This window comes from Heliangelus exortis, chromosome 2 (genome assembly GCF_036169615.1).
Source record: "Heliangelus exortis chromosome 2, bHelExo1.hap1, whole genome shotgun sequence".
Taxonomy (NCBI): Eukaryota; Metazoa; Chordata; class Aves; order Apodiformes; family Trochilidae; genus Heliangelus; species Heliangelus exortis.
This window is the reverse complement of record NC_092423.1, coordinates 137,815,186-137,831,369: the sequence shown is the minus strand read 5'-3', so window position 1 is coordinate 137,831,369 and position 16,184 is coordinate 137,815,186. Positions and strand designations below refer to the sequence as shown.

At 38.3% G+C, this 16,184-nt stretch overlaps 1 protein-coding gene across 3 annotated transcripts in view; it reads right to left on the bottom strand.

Annotated features, from left to right (window-relative positions):
- Positions 1-16,184, bottom strand: part of DEPTOR (DEP domain containing MTOR interacting protein) — a 72,233-nt gene that overhangs the window by 34,184 nt on the left and 21,865 nt on the right. For all 3 annotated transcript variants that reach the window (XM_071738279.1, XM_071738280.1, XM_071738278.1), the window contains 3 exons: positions 10,613-10,791; positions 8,488-8,611; positions 2,684-2,862 (listed from right to left, as the gene is read on the bottom strand). In XM_071738279.1, the coding sequence (XP_071594380.1) occupies positions 2,684-2,862; positions 8,488-8,611; positions 10,613-10,791 (482 nt within the window). The remainder of the gene's footprint in view (positions 1-2,683; positions 2,863-8,487; positions 8,612-10,612; positions 10,792-16,184) is intronic.

Here is a 16,184-nt window from a genome sequence, read left to right as displayed (position 1 = left end):
AGAGAGATCAGGAAGATTATTTTTAAACTGAAACATCTCATGTTTTTACAGCATTTATGCAATACCTCTTAAAGCACTGTTTTCCTTTTTAAAATTAGCATCAGTGTTTGTTTCCTGTGTGAAACCTGGCTTGAATCTGACCAATTGAAGTGAAGATAAATGCGTCAGGAATCTGGTTTGAATACAGAACCTCAGCTGCAGAATAGGGCTTCAGTGAGCAATTGAAGTGAAAGTCATATCAGTAAAAATAAAATTGCAGAATTTGAATGTGGCTGGAAAATTGCTAATGAGATTGGTGACATGATGCAACTATTTTTATTACTTTCTATTGCACTAGATAAAGTAATAAATACTTCATAAAAATAGTAGAGCAAGCTTTATTTTATTCCATATTGTGGATACCAAACAATACTGCCAGCAAAAGACTGCCTTTAGAGCAGGAAAATGTTTTCTTCTCCACTCCTGTTCAGTTGAGAGTCTTTCTGCTGGTTCTGCCAACAAAGGATGCCAATTAGTGTCAAATAACATTTTGATACTGCTGATGAGATATAACACAAAGGAGCTTAGCATGGTGAAATGAATTTACTACACTAAAAGACAGATTTTTTTTCTTTTTTCTTTTTTCTTTTTTCTTTTTTCTTTTTTTTTTTTTTTTTAATTGGGTCTAGAATTCACTGAGACAGGGGAAATTCTATTTTGGAGCTTCCTTCTTAGAGAAAGCCAGCATTACATAAACCTTCAAAATGCAAAGAGAATGCCCACTTGCTAAGGTGAACCCCGCATCAGCTCTGTGTTAATTCTGCTGGTACTTTCATCAATATTCCTAATGCTATCTAGGCAATCATAGAACATTTCAGTGAAATCCAAAGGATAATGAAACCTCCTGCTTAGGATCATGCAGAGAGCACATCCACAGGTAAAGATAAATCTCAGTGACACTACTGAGTTTTGGTTTACTTCCAGTTTCCTCATCAAGTCAGTATGAAATCCCAACTGAATTTCCTTTTTCCTTGTAAAAGCTGAGTGAGGAAGATGATGGCACCTTTGAATAGGAAGGCCACTTCCTCAGCAATCAATCAATTCCCAGGTGCCCTGCCTGTGGTCACTTCATGAGTTTAAAATCTCTTTCTAACAGGGTGCTTTGTATGTGCTCTTGACTGCTAGAAGAGGAGGGGCAGGGGATAAATCTGCAAAAGCAGCCAGTTTCCATAATCCATAAAGGTGAGCAGGGCCATCATCACCCAGGATTATCCCCAGAAACCCCTCTTAATGCAGGCAAAATTACTTCCCTGCCAAGCTGCATTGTTGAGCATTCGCTTTAATTAGTGAAGCAATGGTTGATCTGCAATAAATGTCACATCCTAATTTTCTCAGCAAAGATTTCAAGATTTCAAAGATTTCTGCAAAGATTTCAATAGCAAAGTAAACCCAGAACTTTATCAAGTTCTGACTTTATTTCCTCTGTAAAAACACCAATAGCAGCAAATATCTACTGCTGTCATTTTCTTTCTCTTCTTAAGGAAATTTATATTATATATAACATACAGAAAAGACTCAGGTAAAAATAGGAATGAAATCATTGCTGCTATAAAGAGAAGGGGAGTTATACATTCCCTGTCTGTCAAGCTCCAAGCAGCTGGCACTGTAAATCATGGGAAGCACAGAGGTAACTGTAGAAGTGGAAGGTGATTACTGTAAACATTGAGGAGTAGTAATTGGAAGCTGCAGATAATGTCAGCATGGTCACAACCATGAAGGAACTGCTGGTCACTGATGCACCCTTTTTTTATATCCCTTAAAACTAGTTTTTCTCACAAAGCAGATAGCAAGCAACAAGCAGCCTAGTCAACCCATCACCTTGTAACCTGTTACCCAGGTTACACATTAATAACCTGTTAATACTGTGAATTGTTTGTTCTCTGTCAGAATTAGTGTTGATGTGACAACATTTAGACCAGCAGGATAATTACTTGCAATATATAAATTGGGTTTTGTTGCAATTTCTTCATCCTTGGGGTAGTAGAGAGAGAAAAATACCTCTCTTCTACCCTTAACAGAAAGAGCTCCTTAGTGAAGGTGCATCTGCCAGCCACATTGTGCAGGATCATAAAAAAAATACCCAATTCCTGCCTCAAAGAAGTTACACCAAATATAATGTCACTGTAAGTGATACTCTCTTTCTTGCCCAAACATACTGGAATGACTTTGTAACAAGAATAAAAGGCAAACTGCTTTTCTGGCATCAGATTGTGCTCTGCTCCTGTCCTCAAGTAGGAAGATATACAGGAAGTGTCATTTTTGTTCTACATAGAAAATTTAGCTTATTTATGGCTCTAATTCCTACTCAATATTTACAATGCTATTTATCTCAATTACATGTGTCACTGATAACAAGTTCTACAAGTTGGTTACCACAAGTGTGATCTTCATCTATATCCTTATGTTTTTATGCAATCCCAAATTTTGCCTTTACGTTGCATTTGAAGCAGAATTTTCAGAACTAAGACCACAAGCTTTTAAAAAATCCACTCTTTTATTAAATAAAGTTAACTGAACCCCTACCTGAAGTTATTTAAACATGGACATACTATGACCAAGAAGACAGGAGCTCTTCCACATGATTTGACCTGAAGAAAATGTTCCAAAAAGTGTAGCTTTTGCTACCTGGAGGTAGATTTCTCACCGTGCTGTATAATCCCATGCTCCAAAAGTCTGCGGCCGAGCTGCTCTGCTTCAGCCCGTGTGGTGGCCTCTCCTTCCTGGATCAGCCAGTCAAGGAACTCCGAGGCCACAAAGGTTCGTTCATACTTGACTCCTTCCTCTTCCCTGGCTTGCAAAAGGGTATTTTCAGAACTCATCAGCCTGGTATGGGGAAAAGAAAAATTGGTAGGTAATATGGTTCTTCAAAAAAGCAACTCCAGATCTATTCTGGCAACGCTCATTGATGTTAAGTGAACCTTTCACTGACTTACTAAATCTTTCCTCAAGCTATCAGTCTAAACTTAGGATGTGAATTACAACAGCTTAGTCAAAAAAAATTTAGGCCTTATATCCCTATAGCAAGTTAATGCCTTCTTGTTTTTCCCCTAAAAAAAAAAAACACACAAGTTTTTTTTTTTCACATTTTGCCTACTTCTTTAGCTTCTCTAAAAATCAATGTATAACTAACTCTGAAGGAAAAGTAGCCTAAAAGCACAAGATTGTGATTCATGTCTTTAAAAATTCCTATTTATTTTTTCTATTTAGCAGGACTATGCCCCGAAGTAGTCCCCATAAGCTTTAAAACAGATGAAGAAAAATTCAAGAGGAAGAGAAAAAGGTAGTTCTGTCATTTAGGTGGTTGATAAATATTCAGCATCCAACTCCCAGTGACAGAGCTGCAATCGATGACATTACACACCTGAACACAATTTGACATCTGAGCCTCAGAGTCTCTGTGCCTCAGCTGGGTCCATGTAACACAGTTCAGAGGAACATCCTGAGTTGTCTCTAAATCCCAGAGCAACTGTCATGTACCTAGCTCAAGTATGCTAATAATGTTCTCCTCGATTCTAGTAACCTACAATGACACAGTATTAAAAAGCTCAGTATTTTGTCAATGAAAAAGTAAGACTAGAGTTTGAAAGAGAAGAAAGGCTAAAAGAAGAAATCATCTCCCTCTGAATATGGAATCCCACTTTTTTTTGTTTCATTTTGTTAGGATACCAAGCACCATAGCCTCCTTATGTATTAATTTCATTTTTCTTCATAATTATTTTATTATTACAGGCTAACAACAAGACTAGTGGTGAGACTTTCAAAAAAGTAGCTCAAGAATGGCATGGTTATTTTTCCTGCGTAACACCAGTATTTCTCCTCCTTTCAAAAACTATTTGAAATTAAGGGGATAACTTAACTGTAACAGGAACATTCTGCAAGTGGTTAGTCTTTGCCATTCTCACCAAAAATGTGAATTTCATGTAAATCCATCCATGAGCTCTCTCTTTCTTGAACTACCACTATGTCCAGAGTTCATGGAATATAACACCATCTCCTCAGGGAGCCCTTGGAAAAATCTATGCCATAAGAACACAGAAAAGACTTTGAAATTACAATGAGGAGGTTTGACAGGACCCTTGTGATTTCAACTATTTATTTCCTTGACTTTAACAGGAGCTAACCAGAAGCATGAACTGGATGGATCTGATGACCAGGCAGCGTATCACCAAGCCAGGCAAAGGCTGCTCAGCCACGGCTGTGTGTCAGTAGCAGAAAAAGTGAATTGCATGTCTAGATGTTGGTGGGTCATTGCCTGCATCTCTGAGCTAAGTACAAACTAAGAAAGTGAGAATTAGCTGAAGTCAGGGATGAGGCCAAAAGCAAGAGTCTGTTCCCAGAACAGACAAGGTGCTGACTCCAGAACTCTTGTAAAGACTATTCTTTTTCATATTTTGATTTACAAGCATCTGCATGCAAGGCAACATTTTGTCCCAGACAAATATAATACAGATAGCACTCCAAGGGACCATCTTTAAATGTGTCTCATTTACCAGGCTTCTTTCCCCTCCCCCCCCCCAGAAAAAATTGCAAAGCCAAAGCTTGTGTCTTTTCATACCATCTGGTGCATGGTTATCCAGACCTGGTTACCCAGGCTCTGCAGGCACCAAACAAAAAAATCCTTAGGATTATGTTAATTGTTCTTTGATGAGTCTATAATTAGCTGACCAGCTCATTGAAGTCTCAAATTGAGGGGTCCTTGAAAAAGAGATGCTAATTGTCAGATATGTACAGAGAGACAAAAGAAATCTGGAAAAATATCAAGTGGGAAAACACTCAGCTTGACATTTCACACCCTTCTGCATGTGCCCAGAATAGCACTGCAAAGGATTTGGACTTGTGAACAAACAGACACCACAAACTGACAGTTTAACAAACCCAGAAACAGCAACCCATAGACCTACATCACTAACTGAAGTAAATCACTGTAACTTCATGGCTATCAACAAAGCTGCACCAATTTATATCAGCCAAAACCCAGGCCTTTCATTAGCCAGAATCAGAAACTGCCTCCATCTCTTCCATTTTCTCCTAGTTTCTATAAACTATGAAGCTGTTCATGTCAAGGCATATTTGCTAAAACTGGTTTTATTCTGCCTTAAGAGAATGTATTTAGCCAAACACTGAAATTCAAACCCTTTCCAAAAGAAAATTTTAATCTTGTTTTATCTAAATATCTGCATCAGAGGATAAATTTGACTTAACCATTGGTGAGTTAAAATGAAAGACAGTCAAAGAATGCAGTCTCAAAATTATCTGAATTATTTCCTGAAATTAAAAACATAAATCTGCACTTTGTTTGTTGTGAAATCTGGTTGAATAATCTCAGTCAAAGTCAACATCATGAGATGACCTCTAGCTCCTAAATTCAACTGCACCAGAAACAACAATCCTGCCTGCCTGACCAAAACTTAGTGAAAACATCATAAAAGCAGAATTCCTGCCCAACTTGATTTTCTTTTTTAAAGGTATGAAAGGTTGGTGCTAGATTTATTTAAGATTTTCAGGGAAGTTTTTGATGAACAAAAACATATTTATTCCATTCAATCTGTCTGATCAGTCCTGTAGAGTATGAAAAATGATACCATTCTTGGATCTAATAAACTATTCCACAATTTTCAGACAAGACTGCAGGAAACCAAACAATTTTCACCTCTAGTTAAGAACTTAAACATGTCATGAACTTAAAGCATGTTCACAAGAAAGGATTACCAAAGTTCACAATGATGTACAAGGGATCTGAACTGATTAATTGTTTCAGTGCAAATGAAGGGATGGCACAAACAGAGACTGATTTTAAATCTTCTAATTTCACAGGTACAGCCACCAAACATGTCCATAGTGGGTGGAAGGTGATGCCATAAGAGAGGAAAATCCAGGCTACAGGGATCTTCATAGTCATTCAGAAGGGAGACAGGGAAAGGGAACTCCTCACTGGGAGGACAATCCTAATGTTCTCCTGTCCCAGGGGAGAGCACAGAGCAAAACAACTGTCTGAATGCAGGGAACCTGCTAAGCACTTCCAGTCCTCTGCCCATTCCACAGCATCCTCATCCTATAAAAGCATTTTGCTCATTTTACCTATTGAGGGTACAAATCTGCATGGACTGCTCTCGGACTCTGTGTCTGCAATTTTGGCAAGCAGAAACTATGTTGGCTTCTGAATGTAATGGTACTCCTGAGCCAGTGTGGTGGGTGGGGAAGAGCAGGAAATAGTATTATAACGTCTATCTTAAACTAGCAAAGCCTAGTGAAAATTAAACACAGATCTAAAAAATATTTTGGATTCAGAGAGATTTCCTTTGGCATAGTATCATTTCTCTTGAAATTAGGCCTACAGGCATTTCTGATAAACAAGCTGAGTGTACTGGTAAGTGACTTCACATCTGCTCATAAAGGCTTTTCTCTGGTTGTTGCCATTTGATAGCTATTTTAATTGCACTGAATTAATATTTTCTTTCTCAACAGTATCAGCAAGCTGATACAACAGATATACTACAGATAAGCATGTAACTGCAACACTCTTTCTGTACTAGTCTGACTTTCACTACTAGATACTGAGTTTAAAATGCATCCAGTGAAACTATGAAAGTGTTGCTAACAAGTGTGCATGGACAAGGGATCGAATAAAATCTGAATACTCTACACATGGATTTGCTAAACAAAGTGTCACCCAGGTAGCCCAAGTTCTTATCTCCCAAGAACATATAATATTGTCAAAGATCCATGGAGAACTTTAACTAGATTTAATCGTCATAGACCCATTTTGAAATGCCAGGTATTCTTAATCTATACTATATTTAGCACTCAGGGATGGTTTTAAAAGTTTCTGAACCCTTTAGATACGTTGTCTAGGAGCAATTACCTCATGAGGATGCTGTTATATTTAGATACAGGTGCTACTTTTGGCATTAACTCCTTTGCCCACATGGGAACAACTGATACTATTATGAGCATTTTTCTGCTAGAATAGTGTTGGACAAACTGGACACTTGACATTTGTTTGGGGATAATTCTCCACTTAGAGAAAGAGGATGGAAGCAGACACTGGCAGCACAGAGTTCTTCCCACCATGGCTCTTTTCATGCAGAAAACTGTTACCAGCCTCACCACCAAAAAAAACTCGGAAGTACAGAAAACAAATAGAAAAAAAAATTGTTTGCTACTCTAGACACACTGGTCAGCTTTTCACAGTATTGGCCAGTCTTGCAGACACTGCATATTACAGAGCCAAAAGGAGGAAAAGCTGTGCTTTTAAGGCACAGAAGATTTCAGAGGTGGGTGATTCAGTTCATCGGTTCCAGTGCATCCAATGAAGGATTTTTTTCCACAGTGGTGTATTTTCTTGAGTCTTATACAATTTATTTTTTTCCTTTAAATAGTCACAGTCACTGAGTCTCAGGGAATTTTATATGATGGGTGCAACAAAAGGAGTGGCATTTGCTATTATTTGTTTATATTTCAGTTTGATTGCTCCTTCACCAAACTGACCCTCAGAGTCTTCTAACCTTGGAAACGTTTATCATCAGCTTTGGCATCTTCCTGAGTACTTCATTCTAACAGGGAAACGAAATTAATCCACCCAGAAAACACAGCATCTCTCCTGGCTGCTACCTGCCCCTGCTCTAACCAAGCATGAGGGCGGGTGACATTCAAGTTGAGAGCAATACCTCAAGTTTTTTAGTAAATAACAAATCACAACTTTTTGCATTGGTTTGTAGCATATGCCAATATGCATTTTGTTCTATCTGCTTGATAGTACTGTCACAATCTCCACATCATAAATAAAAATGTCATTAATTACAGATTGGAAAGTATGTTTAAACTGCCTAGTTATTTGACAGAAGTAATCCAGTGGGATATTTAGTATCTCAGCATAATTACCTGTTTCAGATCTTAATTAGATGCTCCTGACTAGATTTGTGTGTTGGTTTTTTCTAAAGAAACTACTTTTAATATAACCTTTCTGATGTAGCAGCTTTGCAGACTAGAACACTGAGGATTAATTTCACCTATTATTTAAAATCTTACCTCCTGTAGACATGGAGTCTCAAAAGTATGTAGCCGTTTGTTCAGTACATTTTGTTGTATTAATGTTTTAGGTCTTATGATTACAGTTTTATATGGAAAATCATCCTTTAATAATTTTTTTTTTACAAAACAGAGTGTAAAGCCTTATAATGACATTGGGTTCTGAAAAAGGATGTACTAACAAATCAGAACATCAGAAAATGCTATTTCATTTTAAAGAAAATGCTACATGACAACATGTAGAAAATCAAAAGAGAAATGGAAAAGAGAGAAAAGGTTTACCACCTAGAATCATGGAACTACTCAGACCCACTCCTGATTGATTTGAAAGCCTCTGACTATTCAAACTAGGCTAAAAAATACCATTTGCATCCCATGGTACTATTTATCAACACATTATGGGTAGAGAATGCCACATACTTTTCATACAGTCTTTGTCCTCTCATGAACACCTTCACCTCATTGTCCAGGGGAAATGTCCCATCGTCTTTGCGGAAGCGGTAGAACAGTTTGACATCCTTGAACTCCTTATGCTCATCACAGACTGAAATATAAAATATATGAGGATCCAGTTAGCATCTACCACTGCAGAACTTCAGAGCAAGCATGTACAAAGCCTAACTCCTGTATTTCTGAGCAAAATACTTTATTCAGTTCTAATAACTGATGAAAGTCTGGAGAAAAAATTCAGACCGGTAACCAAATTTCTAGGTGAAGAGGATTGGTGCTCCTCATTTTGTGAGTAAGGCTGAAAAATAAAGAGAAAAAAAAAAAAAAAAAAAAAAAAAAAAAAAAAAAAAAAAAAGAAGTATCCATTTGCTATATACCCAGAAAACCTTTTGATGAAAACATTCTGTAACTTGTTTGTTGGAAAGGCCACAAGTGTAGGACACACAAAAACTTATGGATTGGCAAATTTCTTAAAGTTACTTGTATCAGTTGAGCAACACTGTAGAAAATCTGAGATTTACTGCAGAATCCGTCAAAATTAAAATCTCTGAAAGCTGTCTCATTTGTTCTTTCACACCAGCCAGCAAAGAGGAGGTACAACAGAAGCACACAGAGAAATGCTAACTAAGGTTTATGAGACAGCAGGTGGCAATGGGCTCTTGTAAATACCCAGCAAGGGCATAAACTAATGGGAAAGATATCCTAACCAAGCTGCCCCTAGAAGCATTGTCAGCCCCCACACCTGGGCCCACCTCCTGCACTGCAAGAGCAGTAAATAGTATCCCTTTCACTTGACACAGCTGCTGAAAGGATGCTCTGAGCATCCTGCAGGACATGACTGAACGTCTCTGAACTTACTCTAGCTCACTTCACAAACTATTTTATTAAATTGAGTGCAATTCATGAACATTTTCTAGAAACATCTGCTCTATGTGTAACACAAACACGACTGTATGTAAAATTTATATGGAACTTTTGGTGTGCACTTGGATCCTTGAGGTAGAAAACCTTTGAAGGTTGTTACAGCTTTAAACCAGCATTCAGCAATAACACTTCTATTGCTCAATTAAATTCAGTCACTCAGGCATCCACGCAACTCTTCACTGACATTTTCTCAATAGAGGATTAAGTAGTCAGATTTGAATACCCTATAATTACTTTATTCTTTAACTATCTACCGTGAGTCCCAGTTTCCATAACAACCCAGAATTTTAATTTAATAGGCAAGGAGTAGCTGTAGAAGTGGCACTCATTCAATATGTGCATTTCTGCCTTTAATTAAGGTAGTGTTATGTATTGCAGATAGCAGCAGTATTGCTGTGCATACAGTGACCCCTGCATAAAGTCGATATTCGTGTTTGCAGTCACTCAGTTTTCTCTTAAGAAAGAAACAAATGGTATGCTTTGCCTTTTTGAAATGGGTCATACTGCACTTTTGAAATCAAAGGCTTGGATCATCTTTGTTTGTGTGCTTCCTAGACTTTTTGTGTACCAAAAGGCAACTAAATGCTACCACTGAATTGGAAGTCTCCTTTTCATCAGCCTAAATTGTTATTCAAGAAGCTGAAAGGAACAGATCTCAAATAGACAAGAAGTTTCAGAGAAAATTAATCAGGGCACAATTGGACCACTAACTTTGTTGCAGCTGTACCAGCACTAATGTTTGTGCAGCTGGTGTGAGGGATAGGGCCAGAGAACTAATCCACGTGAGAAAAATGACCTTTTTTTGCCAGCTGATTTTTCAGATGGGTTTTTCAGCTGGAAAGCTGTGCTCTGGGGAGCAGGGAGGTGAGGGTAGCAGGGACAAAGGGGACAGAATCCAGCTGGGGCTGCTCTGGAGTCAGAGAAGCAGCAGCAGAGTCTCCAGTGAATTCCTCACCCTGTATCGACAACGTCACTGCACAGCCCTTCAGCCTCTCCATGCCCCTTGGGACAGAGGGGACCTCACGGAGCAGCACATTTGAGGGGAGATGCTCCCTTTCTGGCAGGGAAAGAATCCACCTGTCCTATACTTGGCTGAAGAGCAGAAGCAGGATTTCTCTGCTTCATAGCAGTTAATCAAATTTAGCTTTTAGCAGCTGATAACTGCACTTACCATGGTGGATAATGCTGTGATCCAGTAATTTCTGCACCAGTTTAATTGCTGTCTCTCTGTCAGAGGCCTCTTTGTGGTCAATCAGCCAGTCGATCAGCTCTTTGGCAACGAAGCAGTTGGGGTAGGTCTTGAGGTGGTGTCTCCGATCTTTAATGACCTTTTCTTCGTGCAGCCGGAGCCTGGGGGGCAAATCAGCTTGTGAGTGGCATTTGCACAGAGCAAGACTGGGGAAAGAGTGGATCAGAGGCACCTGAGCCCTGCTCACAGGATGGGCTCTGAAGGTATTGGATGAAAGAGAGAGCCACATGTCCACCTTTGAACCCCATGCTTGGAAAACTCATTTGCTGCCCAGTGGGAAGGAATAAAAAATGAAGAGCAGCACAGCAGTACTAAGCCCACCAAAATACTGACTGCAGGTCAATTAAACTGTCAATAATTTGGAATTAATTTTCCCATGTTACCACTAATAAATTTCATATTACTCTTCTTTTGCAGTTATCACTGCCATGGATTATTTTTTTTAATCTCATTCATTTTTTCAGCTGTGGTTTCTTCCTTGGTTTGGTAACTGTATTTTGCCTCCAGCTGGACAGCAAGCATTGTATTTATGATTTAAAATTCAGTTGCAACACTGTTCCAACAGAATGTTATCTAGCATAAAAAAGCTGCCTCCTTCTCTAAATAAAAGAAAAATTATTTCTCACTTGGGGAATTGTTGCCAAATGTTATCTATCTGCAAAATCTTCCTCGCTATCATGAAAACAAATTGATTGGTTGGTTGATTTTTGAGCTGCTTGGGTTAAACACAAAATCCTGATTAGAATATTGCCTTCTCAGTAAAGGTTCTGCACCTCCGCATTTTTATTTTTAGTCATTCTTCCCCAAATAAAAAGAAATAGTAACATTATCAATAAATTAATAGCTAGCAGGGGTTTTACAGTTTTTTTAAGCTTTCTTGTTTTATTTTAATCATTCTGGTTTTGTAGTGCCATGCCTTGGGCTCCTACCACAACCAGAAATATTGCTGTTCATTTCCAAGTGGCCAGTACCTTGTAAACACTCACTGACTTCAGAGAAGTTCTGAATAATTCTATAGTTGTAGGAGTACAACTATCTCTATTTTCCAGAGAGTGAGATAGCACAGAGGGGTGCTAACATGAGCCTCAAGAAGCACAGAGCAGGAGTCGAGCCATAAGACTAATTTTCCTCTCAATGTGATTCCAGTATGAAACAATTATTTCTCTTTGGAATCAAACAAGAGGAAAATACTTGGATGAAATCAGTTAATAAAATATTACTAGAGCATTAGGCAAGGTATATATAGGCTTCTATCTAAAAACAGTAGCAAAGAAATGGTTTTGTTTTGCAGCATTTAGCCTTAAGCTATAATAGAAAGGCCAGTATGAATATAAAACTGGGTTTGCAAAGATGATAAAAAAATGAAGACTTTTATATTAAAATTACTGATGAAGCAGATTAGCATTCTGGAAAGAAGTGCTTCTAAATATCCCATGCAATGTGAAATTATCTGAGCTAAAATACCTTTGCTGCAAGCATGTTTTCCCAGATGTGCCCTAACAGCTGTTGCCATACTTAGAAAGAAAAGCCTACACAGTTTTAATTATAGAACATGCAATTATCAGTATGTCTGACTGAGCCTTACATTCAAAATATTCCAGGTTCTGTAAATGCTCATCCAGTCTTATGTCACACAACAATTTGCAAGGACAAAAATACGGAAAAAGTGTGTGATGCATATGCAGACAACTTCCAGTCATTAGTGTAGATCTAAATGGAAGTTCATATGACAGAAGGAAACCCCCTTCTGTGAAATTCTTTGTCCAAACACCCTGTGGGGGTTTGCCAACACTGGTCTGGCATTCCACAAAAAAGCCAGTAGCCAAGAACCCCAGAAATTAGTATTTATGTCTTAAATTCTGACTGAAGGCTTTCCTGCAGCAGAAGAGCTTATAAATATTTCAAATTCTCTGTCACTACAACATTTTTCCTCACAAAGAGCATTTACAGGGTCTTTCAATATAGCTTTTTGCCTATATCCCTAAAACTAGAAGAAATTTCCTAATCTTTGTTATATTTACCCACTTTCTGAAGTGGATCCAAATTTGCTAGGAGGTTTCAAAATCACTAAATCAAACAGAGCATGACAACATAAGCCTCAAGAAACCTGAAAAAAACCAAATTTATCCGGTTCCAAAGATAAGGGGGAATTTTTTCCTGCATTTTATAGCAATTATGTCTGTGTTGATTTATTTGCAATAAAGAACAGAAAGGGAATTTTCTGCCTGGTGACATATATTGTTCTCTCTGTCAGTGCTTCCTCAGCTCTACAAACCTGCTAAAATTGAAACTTTATGAGGGAGAAGGATCTTAATAAATTGAAATTGTACCTAGTTTGAGCTAAAAATGTAAAAGCCTGAAGTAAAGTTATTGAGCGTATATTGCAGTATGCAAATCAAAAGTTTAGGCAGGAATTCTAAAAACGTGTCCATGTTCAGAAATGCTTATTAAGAGTCAAATCAAATGGGATAAAAAATGTAGCAGTGAATGCAATTATACACTGGAACCAACACTCAAGCAACATGGTAAATTCTTTATTCTATGGCAAGGGTAAGCAGGTTTCTTATCAAAAGAACTTGACATCTTCCCTTAAGTAATGCTAATAATTTTTTCATCAGCTATTCTGCATGATGATTAGGAAAGACCTAATTTGACATCAGTCACATTTCTCTCACTAAAAGAAGCTTTTTTCAAGAACTGCTTAGGAGAATTTACTCACTTACAAATCCTGACCAGTTTGAGGGGAGAAGAGAGAGGGTGAACAAGGGAGGATGGGGGGACACCTTGATTCAACCAGCCTTTGAAAAGTTGTCTCTCTTTCCACAGCTTAATAGCTAAACACCAGAAAACAATATTGTGCACACCAGTACATCATCCCTATATAATTCCATATGTTACTCAGAATTACCTGCCAGGTACTGTACTTGGGGCCACACTCTCCCCCTACTTGCAGAAAACAACGTGAGAAGTCAGGCGGTTGAGCAATTGCCTGTGAACTGTTAACAGGCACACACAACCCTTTAATACTGACAGGTTTATATCTAGGGCTCTTTATTCACACTTAAAACAAATAAAGATAATCTGTATTTGCAAACACACATGCCAGAACAGTGTTCTTGGGGGCTTGTCTAAACAGGAGTTGCTCCTAATTTACAGTATGTAGCAACCCTTGCTCCAAATGGAAGTGCCTTCTGCTGGCACAGCATTCAATGGGCCAACCCAGGACATATTTCTGCTTGTCACAACCCAGACAGGGCACCCAGGGAGACACAGATCAGGCCCCTTTGCTTTCTAAACTCCTTCTCAGAGCAAAGCCTTGGTGCAGCTGGATCCAACCTTATAGTGTCAGACCTGGCCCTGCCCAGGACAGTGGCTTAAATGTTATGGTCCAAGGAAATGCTCAACTATTGAATACCCTTGATCAAATTAAGGTGAAACAATACTCAAGGTTTGTATTTGAGCATAAGATTTAATTAGAACTATAGGAGTAACTCATAAAAGCTGACACTTCAATTTTCAGATATGCTCAGGGTGTGCAATCATAAAGGCTGATTGTTTAGCTCACAAAAGTCACAATATCATGGATGTTCAAGCTGCTCAACCTGGGAAACAATTGTGCTAAGCATTGTGTTACTTAAGGATTTTAGGAAAGAGAAAGAAAGAGAGTAGAAAAAGAAAAGTTAAGACAGATAGATAACAGAAAATCACCAGTCTTGGGCCAGGCAATTGAGGAGGACTGGTCCCAAAGCCCACCACTACAGCCCCTCCTTTTGTAGGCCTGTCTGTTCTTTGTTTTGTAATGAGTAACTGTGATTGAGAAACATCAGACTGAACAACTGGAGCAGACCTAAGCCCACTTTGCTCTCCAGTCCTCATCTCTATCATTATCATGATATGCATGATGGGGACAGGGGTGGGGAGGGGGTTTGCTTTAATGATGGTTTCACACCACTTCCCAGAATACACATCCTGAGGGCTGGTCCCTTACACTGCTTCACAGTAAACATGTTCAGAGTTAATAAGGAACAATGTTATTTGTTGAGAGGCCGTCATGTTATTTCTTTGCCAACTGTCAGAAAAGTCACGATAAATTAAAAATCTAAATCTTTCCTTAAGAAATTAAGAATGAAGGGAGGAAAGCTCTCTCTCAGCTACATGAAACTAGCATTTTGTTTTCCACCAGGGAAATATTCTTGAAATTTCTGAACCATTGAGTAAAGATTTTGTTAAGGTACTGCTTGCACTAGAGTTTGAAGTCAGAGAAGGCCACTCTGTCGGCTGAAGAAGAGAACTGTCACTAACTTGACCATGGTCCAAATATCTCACCCAGCTATTTACCTCTATTAAGTCTAGTAATTTGTGCTTGGCTATCATATGTCTTGCAGAACACCATTCAGTCCTGATTTCTATGCATGACAAGACAAAAAGCCTCCTGCTCTTATTAATGTTTTCAATAATTCATCTACCATTTCCTGGTACAACCTATATGGTCCCTATGTTTATCTAGCAAGGCTCAGTAAAAATGCTAAGAAAACAGTTTGGTTCCTGACACTGGATAGACAGTGGCACGAAGACTTTTGTATTTCATCTGCCACTCATTCACCTCTTTTAACCAGTGAGACACTTTCCTGAAGCAATCATGCACTCACACACATATGCAAGCATATATATGCATGATTTATGTGTGTTTGCATATATCTGTGCATATGTACCTATATGTACAATACATACAAATATATAAAAATGTTATATATAGTTTGTATTTTATGTGATATATTTGTATATATCAAAGATCATTACACATACTACTGTACCTATACATATGTATCATATATGTCAGAGAATACATCATTATAAACCAACTTTTTTTTTTTAATGGAAGAAAAAACACCAGTGAATAGATCATTTAAAATTCAGAATATACTAATTACTGAATTATATACACTGATGTTGTAACTAGGCATGGCATGAAGCACATCCTGTGCCAGAGTACTCTGCCATCAAAGATGAGTTATGGCATGCTCAGGAGTTAATACTGTGTTACACCTTGCTTTAGTATGTAGCCTCAGCTTCAGTGACTGTGACTACGCAGCCCAGCTCAAGCACTGCTAGTCAGTATGCACCTAATTACTATAATTTTTCACTTGAAGATATACTCTGAACAAAGCCATATTAGATTCCTTGAAAATTAACTGTGGTATCACAGAATGTCAGGGATTGGAAGGGACCCCTGAAGATCATCAAGCCCAATCCCCCATGCAGAGGGGAAAACCATTGCAATCTTAGTTGCAAATTTCTGCAATCTTCAAATTCGTTCACAAGTTTCATATTTTTGGAACTTCTGTTAGAGAAGGATTCACTTATTTCCAAGTAAAGCAAGCCACAGTGTCCTTTGTGACAAAATTACACAGACAGAAAAAAAGTATCTTGCCACAGATGAGGACAATTCATGGTGGCTAGAGAGCACACCCAGGTTTTCCACTCCTCTTCTCCA